Source organism: Pygoscelis adeliae, unplaced genomic scaffold, assembly GCF_000699105.1.
Source record: "Pygoscelis adeliae isolate BGI_AS28 unplaced genomic scaffold, ASM69910v1 Scaffold26, whole genome shotgun sequence".
Lineage (NCBI taxonomy): Eukaryota > Metazoa > Chordata > Aves > Sphenisciformes > Spheniscidae > Pygoscelis > Pygoscelis adeliae.
Window position 1 is genome coordinate 7,171,991 of NW_008825104.1, and position 10,979 is coordinate 7,182,969.

Here is a 10,979-nt window from a genome sequence, read left to right on the forward strand (position 1 = left end):
TTGTTTCTCTGCAGTGTCAAGGCAATTAACTCATGTTTCCAAAGCAGAAGAAGTATTCCCTGTTTTCTGGGGGTACAAGACACACAGCCTTGGAATAGTGTCAAAGTTGTTTCCTATACAGATAAAGTTTCATGCCTATGATGGACAGCTGCAAAAACAGAAAAGATGCCTTTCTCCAGGTTATCTTTTCTATTCCAAGATCCTTTACAATGGATCCTTTATTCCATGAATTCCTTTACAATGAGAAATGTGAACATGAATTTCATAGAATCATGGAACAGTTTGGGTTGGAAGGGACCTTTAAAGGTCATCTAGTCCAACCCCAATTTGATTCAGAAGGTTCCATGAAGCCGATATACAAATTAACAGACAAATTTGATATGTTAGCACATTAAGATGTTTCAGAAGCACTTCAGAACATACCCATTAGTCTTCTATGTTGAGCGCAGTTTTAGCCATAAGATGATCTGCCTTAATTATTGCCTGATGCAGACTGAGGCAACTGTCTTCTACAAAAACAAATTACAAAAAATCCTATTCTTTGGGACAGGTGTAGAACATAACACTTTCATTTGTGGTCACAATGGGGTTTAGGTTTTTCTCCTCCCTACACACATGGATATCCAGCTGATGCTAACATAACTGTGCAATCATGTAGGCATTTTCACATACATATAACAGCAGACATTCTCCTGCATGTCAGTATCTTATTTACTATATACTGTATAACACACACAGTCTAAAGAACAGGAAAATAAGTCAATTAAACTATCATCATTAGCATCAGTAGTGTCCTAAATCTAACTTTTAAATCATCACATAACTTTTTATCATGACATATTTTTGTTTATAATTACTACATTTGCAATTATCTACCTTGATCTGAGACTGCTGCTTTATGCAGAGAAAGGTCTCCCTCATGTGGAAATCTGCCTACCAGCTATAAAATAAAAACCTGCAGTTTGCTTCTTAATAAAGGTTCCACTGCTTAGATTTGCAGATTCATTTTTGGAAAGTATCACTTAGTATGTTTTTTACAACATTTTAGTTCATCGGAGCTATCATTACAGTGTGAAAGGAAAAAACCTTTGATAAGATAGGATCACAAGAATTTAAACATGTTTAGAAAGAAAGCAAAATACTTCCAAATCCAGTCAGAATGTAAGGGAAATTGATCTAGGCAAAATTCACAGGTTTTAGGATACTCTTGCATCCATCAGTTTCCTCAGCTTTCCTTTATACCTCTTCTGAATACTGTTCAAGATGTTCTTATATATGTGATTGCCTTTTCATGACCCAGCAGAACTGGGGTCTAAAACTATAACTGACTATGAGAGTTAGAATTGACTTAATTATGTGGTCTGGTAAGACTATATAGTTAATACATTTTGGCTACAAATATTTATGTTTCTTCACATCCATAACTAGTGTGGCTCAAAAATAAGTCCTGTCAAATTTTCCATTTCAGGAACTAATTAAGCTCCTTTTCCCCCATCAGTTTAAATATTTTAAAAGAAAATAAAGTTTCAACTGAACATAAACAATTGTGGTTTTTTCCCCCCTGAAACACATAGATTTGACCCAAAGTAAATGCTTTCAGTTTTCTTTTGCGAGAAAAAGAGGAAGTCTTTTGAGTTGATCAGGCACATTTTCTTCCTTTGCTGTTGAACAAACAAATAAAAATACCAACCATGTTTACAGCTATGGTTCAAATGTCTAAAATATATTAGCTAGTAACCAAAATTAAAGTTTGTTCATATACATGTTGTAATACCAAAACCAAAGTAAGATATGATACCTAAAGGCAAGAAAAGTGCACTTGGATTAGCAGTTTTATTTGGGTGGTGTAGAGTTGGCTTGTAAGACTCATTTTTCCTGATCTTGCAGAAAAACTGCAAAATAATTCCTCAATTACTTTCACACTCCCACAGCTGAAATCATTGAATCTATGAAGCTTTTTTGTAGCACCTCTGCATGCCACACTGGAAAGGAATAGGAAGATCTTGGATTGACTTTTATCATTCCCACCGGGGACATCTTCGTCCCTTCCTTCCTTATATGTATCTCAAAATACTTCACAAACCAACTGAAACCATTATAATTGCTCAAGTGTAACTTTTCAGTGCCGGTGTTGATATAATTTGGAAAACAAAGACCCAATTTGAACATCAACAAAGAAGAAAAAGTTGTGGAAGAACTGCTAAGGTCATAGATTTTGGCTGTTTCTCCTCAATGAAGGGAAGAAAATGGTAGCTCAAATGGTAGGTTTTTTTTCTTTTTAGTTATACTGTATAAGTTTATAAATGATACAAGAATTTAACATGCATCAGAATTAAGTCTAAAAGTATCACACAAGTATCTCTGCTGTGAAGGTGTCTGGGGCAGGTTCTCAGTCTTGAAATTTGTCAGGAAGCTAGACTGAACCCAAACCATGATGAAATCAACCACACTTCCTCTCCATCAAAGACACTGGTGAGCCATCAATACAATAGAAGAATACAGAAGAATAATGAATCTGTTTCTTTTATTGCTTGTAGCATCCTTCCCCCCCCCCATTTTAAAATTAATTCAAAAGACATAGTTTAAGTGCATATATTAAAAAAGAAACACAGCATCAACTCCCCATACTGATTAGTATTATTTCATAACAATTAAAAAAAATTACCACCCAAATTCCTCAGCTTCTGCACATTTCAGAATTTTTTCCCTGATGTGTTGAATGTTGTAGTCCTATGCAATTTTAAAAAAATCACATTTTTATTTATACAATTAAAAAAATCATCAAAAAGTGACACAATTTTCCTAGAGTGATACATAGTTAAGATGTGAAATACACTGACATTTCCAGCTCATTCCATACTTATATGCCATTACAAAGGAACCATAATTTTACTGAAAACATAATCCCTTACTCAACAGGAAAGCTCTCTGGCTTGGTTTACGCTCCAAGAAATTTTGTAGCATATCCATCCCATCCAAAGATCCTCCAGGTTTCAAAATGAGGTTTCTGTATTTCATCCCAGCCTGATAAAAGGTAAAGCAGAACGTTAGTATTTCTTATCTTGCGAACTGCCTCTTTTCTGTATTTGTTGTGTATTTAAAAATCTACTCACGATTAAACACCTTCCCTCCTTCTAGATTTTCTTAATACCAAATCAGGATACACCACAAGTATAATTTAGATCTGCTGGAAGAACTCAAGAAAGCAGAAATTTAACCTATTCTTGAAGAAATAATTTTTCTTGTGGTTTTACACTGTTTCGGAAGCTACAATCAAAACTTGTCTGGAAGACATTCTATAAAGCATAACACACGCACAATCTCCACACAATCTTCAGTGATGGATTATCCCCGTGACTGACTGGCAGGAAAAGGAAACCTAACATCCATTCTCTCTTAATTGATGATTTCTCTTTCTTTAATCTCTGTTTGGAGAACAGAGATGATAGTTCAGAGATAGATATAGCACTGAGGAATGACATGGCACATGTACACATATTATATGCATAGTAGTATATGTAACATATACAAACACATCTAACTTCCCTATTAAAGTATCTTAAAGTAACAGAGACTTAACTCAGGTTTTATTTTCAGGAAGAAACATTATTACTTCAGAAGGAATGGATTCCTTTAAAAAGAATGAACCAAGCTTCTGAAACAACAGTAAGTAATGAGGACTTTCTTAACAAGAAGTTGTATTTTAAAGAACATATCTGGAGAATTTTGGGCTTCTGAGACATGACTATCAATAAGAAAATATTATTTTGCATGCAGATGTCCCAGATGCTTCTGATATTGAAGAAAACAACGTTCTTCCTTTTAGTCACTGTATATACACATATATACTTCCCCTACACATCAAAGCTATGAGATTACAGGACCACACCACATCCTGATAGCTGTACTGCAAAAACAAGCACAGGTCTTTTTAACTGATGGACTTCCATGACTTAATTGCATTACCAATCACATTGTCTGAATTACAGCTGGAAAAAAATAAAATGCAAAAAAGAAGTAATTCACTGAAGCATTGCTTATACTTCACTATTTGTGTTAGTTTCCTGAACATCAGCAGCAAATGAAGATATTGTTCCTTGTAGTTTAAAAGTGTTATTTGAGTAGACTTGAGTCTTTGCTGTTGTCTCTCCAGAGCCAGCATATTGCTCAGTTCTAGGGAGACCAGAAGTTATTTCAGATAATGTGGAAGAATTGAGGAGTGTGACAACCAATTAAGTTAGAGTTAAGTGTTTGCTGAAGAATTTTTATAGATACAGTTTCTGAAACTAGTTTCTATAACTGTTGCTCAAAACAGGAAGAAAGGTTTTATTCTAACAGGAAGAGGTAAGCCAAATTTCTAAAAGCCCTAGTCATAATACCATAACAGTTTTCCTTTCCTGCTGTTCAGAAGACTAGTCTAAATCTAGATACAATGAAATATGAGTAACTACAAAAATCATACTGGTATCTAGTATTTGTTTATAAAACATTGTTTGTCCCATCCTGTGGAACTCTGTTACACTTACATGGAATGCAAATAAGGAAAACAAGTTGAAAGAGAACCAATCTGAGAAGATAGCATTGCTCTGAAGAGGGAGGGAAAATCTCCACAGAGTTAGACCTGAAGCTATATCAGCATTCAAGCGAAGTGTATGTGCTAGAGAGTGAGCGACATACACACACGCACACACACAAATAATAATTTTTCCTTCCTCACTTCTTAGCCTGGATAGCAGGCTTCACATTAAAAAGAGGCACTAGTTGCCTTTTAGCTGAACCATTGCAAATATCCACTCCTAGTATAATTAATGTATTCTCAAAGCCTCCCATACACAGACAAAGAAAACAAAAGTCTCCCCCAAAAAATCAGAATAAAAGGCACCTTCATCCCTTAGGAGAAGTAAAGGTCACAGAGCAATTCTGGCAAACTATAGCTTAGGGTTTTGACTATACAATCACTCAGAAGAGAGTTTTGAGAGTAGGGAGTAAAGCTAACGGAAAAAAGGTCTGTGATGACACTGGAGGGGTGTGCGTGTGTCAGAACAGAGAACTGACACAAAGTCCCACAAGTCTGGCACCAGCACCCTTATCTATCTCTCCCAGCTGCTAACAGTTAAAAAACGCCAGCAAGTCTGACCCTTCCCCAAATGCCATTTTTAAGATCCATATGAACAGCATTTTATGAAAACATTATTTTATTCTCTCATTTAACTTGCCATTTCTTCTCTCCTGCTCTTATTTACGAGTGACAACATTCCCACTGAATAAGCAGGTATGCTTATTCTCACATGTACCTGTCATGAATCCCTAGCACTTCAAAATCAATCTTGACCTGCAAACCTTTTGTCACCTTTCAAACTATTCAGTTTGCTGCTTTTTTTCATAAAACCCCTTTTGGGTTTTATTGGCCTAACCACTGCCTCAGTTTTCTAGCCCCTACTCCATCTCCTCTTTGGACTCCTCTCTTTGTCCAGGTCAAAGCCTAATCTCATTTACTTTCTCCACCTTCTAGAGGGAGGGACAGTTCTAGAAGTTCTGGTTGCTGTGATAAGGAAAGGGAGGAATGAACGCAAATTCCAGGAGAGGAACAGGAAAGTCAAGCACTTTCTACTCTCTCCTTTACTTCTCTCTTGTACACATTTACTGAAGGGAAGAACTAGTGCTGGCTGCTGAATCCAGAACACAGATAAGAGGATCAGGAAAACCAAAAGGTCTTTCCCGCGATAGAACTACAGCATCTCAACTCACAAGTCTAATACTATAATCTCTGAAAAATAAAAAAGGTTGCCAGAATTAGCAGGACTACTAACCACATCACTAACTACCCTTTCTTTCTGCTGGAGGCAGAAGAGACTGGAGAATTACACAATGGAAAAAAAGCCCAGTAAATCTAGAACCTGCCAATGATTTGAACTTCAAAAGCCACTTGGGAGAAAAACTAAAGAGGAAAAAATTTGCAAGTTATGCTGTGCTGTGAAAGAGAAAGCTCAAAATAAATTCAGTTTTCTAAATAATAACTATGTAAAAGTACCACACACTTGAGGTACTATTAATGGAAATAGAGCATCATTATCATACAGCTTTCACAGCAGAAGAATATGCATCTGCTTCTGCAATGGAGGAATGTTTTTTCAGTCTAAAATTAAAGAGGAAGGCATTAGGCAATGCAATACAATGTCTTAAAAGTGTCATAGTATAATATTAAATATATGACTATGTAAGAATTGTGTCAAAATCCAAATGCTCTTTGAAATTTTAAGATTATTTTCTAAAGTAATTAAGTTATTTACACACCTTTCTTTTGTTGATCTGAACTTGACAGGTACAGAAGCAGTATTTGAGATGTTATACCTATGGATCATGATTGCAATAAATGTGGTTTCAGAGACAAAGTGCAACAAAAGTCTGTAGTAAAAAGTATTCATCACCTACCTTTGGATTCATTATTCCTTCTTGCTTAAAGCAGCTATAAAAAATGTCCATGGAAAACACTTCACTCCACAGGTATCCATAGTACTGACCATCGTAACCACCTGCCAGATGTCCAAAACTAGCTGGCATGTTTGTTCCTTGAAAAGTAGATTAATATTAATTTATTTAAATCAAATGCAGTTATTTCTTTGATGTAGACATTACTTCAACGTTAAGAATAAATTAATAAGGAATTTGCATCAACTACTTTGAAACTTCTAACATAAAGGGTCTGAGTATGCCTCAAAGTATTGGTCATATTCTGCTGGCTACAAAGGAAACTCAATTTCCCATTTTAGGCTAGTTGCACATTCAACACAGATGTGACAGAACATCTAAAGTGGTATTCACATCATGTCACTCTAAAATATAACCTGCAAAAGGTTAAGTTTTATATTTACCTTAATCTTCCTTCAGGAGAGATCAGTAAGATCACCCCAAGTTTCAAAGTAATTACTTCAGCTTCATAAAGTAGATTCTTTTATAAACAACAACTCGTGGTTTTTTGTATGACAAGCATTATTGGGAAAGAAAGGCATGTTTAATCAAACCATTTGGACATTCTGTATAAAAGCTTCATACTGACATACCTGGGGTGGCAGGAATTCCTAGAATCTCCACACAGTATTTAGCATATTCATCTGCTGGGTCAACAGATGGCTTTGTATGTAGCGCCTGGTCAACTTTGCTCAAAACAATCTGACGGAGGGTTAAAAGGCCTAATTGGGTAAGAACATTTAATTAACTAGCACCAAAGTAGCTGGAGTTTCTTTAGCACCTTTCATTCAAAGATCTCAACATGCATCCTAAATTACTAGAATTTTAACCATGGAAAAAACTTGGAGTTATGTCATTTCCATCTGAATTACTTCAGTTACAAAAAGTTGAGAGGCATATTTTTAATAAAGGAATTGTCATTATAAGCTCCATCTTTTCAAATGTTGTTTTCCTCACAGATCAAAATGAAAATAAAGCAGATATTTTAAAAGCAAATTTCAGTATTTAAAATTATGTTTTCAGCTGTCTTCACTTCCAGTATACCATTTCATTCAGGGCTTGCACAGATGGTGTATCTACCCTAAGACACTTCAAAAAACAGCAAGAACTGCTGCTACAGCTGCTGTAGGCTTTTTTTAAGAAGCTACAAGATATGAACCTTTACTCAGACAAAATGCTTATGTAGCTATAGTGCCTGTACACACCAGAAGGACAGGACTTCTTGTTCAGGATAGGGAAGCAGTATGAAATAAACAGCGGCAGCTTAATGACAAATTGTACCATGAATGGGTAAGACTATGATATTGGGGGAGTCCTGATTACAGGGACAGAGGGGTGAGAGTGACAAAATAACAGTGCAATGATAGGTAATGACACGGGATTACAATCTTGGTTTGGAGATACATGTAAGGTGGTACAAGACCTGGAAGGAGAAGAGAATTGGGACCTTAGTTTGGGAAGGCAGTACATCTGCTGGGAAGGTAGAAAACACGGACTTAAGGTTCTGGATTGAGAAGTTAAGAGGCTGTTTGAGAAATGCAAGGCTACAACACTTCCCTCTGGGATATGCCATGTATGTTCAGTAAATTTGCAAACAACTTTCATGCCTGTCAAGTGTCATGTGCAAATCAAATGTAAATGATACATGTAGAAAATCTGATATTGTATTCACGCACAGTGCCTGCCCTGGGCTACCAGAAAAAAACCAACAGAAAACCCAGGACCTTCCTCCCAGCCCCAGTTTTAAATGAGCAAAATTGGTAGGTAAAAAAGTCACATGGAGAGGAATGCAAAGGTATTTTAGTCCTGTGGGTAGCCTGGAAAATCAGAGCTGCTACTGGTCCTGCAAACAGTGGTATCTGTCATCATAGCCTTTATTAATGGTGGTACCCACCCAAATAAACCCAAAAAGACAGTGATAAATATACACACAGAAGCAGTATAATGGGCTTGTTATGTTTAATGTTTCCCACCAGTTTTTTAAATTATATATTTTTATACATATACTGTGGGGAGGGAAGGCAGAGAGATACCTGTATTAGCCAGTCTAGAGGCAGCAAGTTTCTCAAGGAGAGTGTCTCCCACATGGCTCTCATCTTTATAATGTCTTGACATTTGCTGTAGCGGTTCTTTTTCCCATACCCAGTTCTCAAACATTTGTGAAGGTACCTCTACAAAGTCTGTTTCCACATTAGTTCCACTAAACCTAGCAAAATCAGTCTAAAAGGAAAAGCCATTGTATTATATGAAAATAGAAGCCAGGATTTCTAGCAGAATGTAAACTTTCAGATGCCAAAATTTCAGTGTTAATCACAGCAAAAGGAATAATTTGAACACATCAATAATGATAATAATAATAATAAAATTAATTTTAAAGAAAGGAGGGCAAAAATTCAGATATAAGACATTACCAAGCAACAAAATAGATTACTCAGTAGTTATTTACTGCATTCTCTACTGATGTGAAACGGTGCTTCATTTTTCTTAATATTATTGATTTCTACCTTTTAGGTTATGACAGCAATACAAATGTTTCCGTGCTGTCTTATGACAATGATATAATTTGTAAATTGTTATAAAATTTTGTTATATTACCCCAAAGTAAAATAATAAACTCCAATTATACACTTGTAAAATTACAGTCTACTGCAGTGATTGAAAGATTTTGCTTGACCAACTTATCCTATTAAGCTTTGTCCTAACTATCTTCATTCATAAGGCATATGGTTAACATACAGCACAATTTTTTGAGCCTGCAAATAAATGAATCCTAGCAACTTTATCCATGAATGGTCTCCAAATCTTACACTCACTGATAGAAGAATCTTCCTTCTGAAATCCAAGCACATTAGAGCATTTTATTTTTTACTTTAGTATCATCAGTCACTTCATGCTGAAAAAGCCCCCCTAGATACTAATTTTGAAGAAAAGTTTTGTATATTTAAAAATCTTCATTAAAATATATTCCAAACCCAAAATATTTCTAAAAAGAAACAGTCACTTTTGAAAGACAGTTGTTCAAATGCGAACAGGAATTATTTGGTCTCACTCCACACTTGTCCTGTAATACGTCTACCTCCTCTTGCCAACCCAATTTTACTGTTCTTCCCTTCTCAGCAGCATTCTAACAAAACATTTCAAGCGCTAAAAGAAAAAGAGAGTTCTCAGTTTCCTAAACACCCTCTCTAAGAGCTGTAGATATTCTTAGGTTCCAGCCTCCATCAGGGAATAGATGCCCACAGGAGTACTGGCTTTTGAACTTACTTTCTTGAAGGATTAAAAAAAAAAAAAAAAAAAGAAAAAGCATGTATAATATAGGTCATAACATTGAACTGACAGCTATGGCACGTGCATGTATCTTCCCCTCATATCTTCAGAAGAACAGCAGAAAAGGAGAAAAGCATTTGCCTTCATTTACACTTCTGGGTTACTCAAATCCATAGTTGTAACAGGCTTGCCCTTCTTACTGTACTTGCTGAGTAGCAGCTATGAAGAAAAGCTAGGAAGCATCAGCTGGGAAGAAATGGTGATAGAAGTGGCTAGAGCAAAAGGCAAGAGGAGTGCAAGAGTTTGTTGGCCTCCAGATACCCTCATTTGCCCATACACAAGCGCACCACACTAACAAAAAATACTAAGACATTTGGTTCAAGGTACTTCAATAGGTCTCCTTCCCTAACAGCATAAACAGATCCCCTCCCTACACTGACATCTCACGTTCCAGCAGACCCCCAGTACATTACAATGAGTATCAGTCTCCAAAAGCTGAGCTTTACCAGCAGCTCACAGATTCCCACCCAGTCTGATCCCCACATACCCTTTAAATGTCAAGTTTTAACATACTTAAACAAATCATCATATGAAACAAGATAGTGCTTTGCACACACAAATCCCAGAGGAGAGGATGTTCTTACGTGGGACTAGCAAGTTATTTGCAGGTGTGCAAATAACAATTTACATAAAATACAACAGCAGGAAGCATGGTAGCTATGCACACAGAAACCATCTCAGCAGTGGGAGAGACAACTGGAAAGCAGGCCTCCCTGACCTGTGTGCAATTCCACAGCAAGTGAAGTACATATGCCTTGGAATTGTTGGCTTGGGCTGCCCAGAAGGGGCTCTGCAACACCCAGGCACATCCTCATTGGGTATCAAAATGGTGTGGTTGATTTTGTACCAATGCTGAATGCGTCTCATTTGTAAACACCTTCTAGGTAGTTTAAAAGAACGAACAGGTTTTATTTCTCAATTTTTGAGCTCAGAAACACCTGTCTTAGGGTGAAGATGATCAAAGAATAATTATAATTCTACCTTCAACATGACGCAAAAATATCTAAGCAAGTCTAGCTACTTGTTCTGAAGTTTGCTTGAACGTCATTTGTTTAATTTAATATATGGATTTCTATGACTTTGTTTCTTTATTCTGCAGCCCTAGTCTCTAGGATCAAGGTCAAGAATTAAAATCTAATATCACAGAATGGAATCATAGAATCATTAAGGTTGGAAAAGACCTC

At 36.3% G+C, this 10,979-nt stretch overlaps 1 protein-coding gene across 2 annotated transcripts in view; it reads right to left on the bottom strand.

The window, feature by feature from the left end:
• Nucleotides 1–2,551: 2,551 nt before the first annotated feature.
• Nucleotides 2,552–10,979, bottom strand: part of NLN (neurolysin (metallopeptidase M3 family)) — a 37,823-nt gene continuing 29,395 nt past the window's right edge. For both annotated transcript variants that reach the window (XM_009327276.1, XM_009327275.1), the window contains exons 10-13: nucleotides 8,502–8,688; nucleotides 7,062–7,190; nucleotides 6,433–6,569; nucleotides 2,552–3,024 (exon numbers count right to left, since the gene is read on the bottom strand). In XM_009327276.1, the coding sequence (XP_009325551.1) occupies nucleotides 2,890–3,024; nucleotides 6,433–6,569; nucleotides 7,062–7,190; nucleotides 8,502–8,688 (588 nt within the window). In that variant the 3' untranslated portion in view covers nucleotides 2,552–2,889. The remainder of the gene's footprint in view (nucleotides 3,025–6,432; nucleotides 6,570–7,061; nucleotides 7,191–8,501; nucleotides 8,689–10,979) is intronic.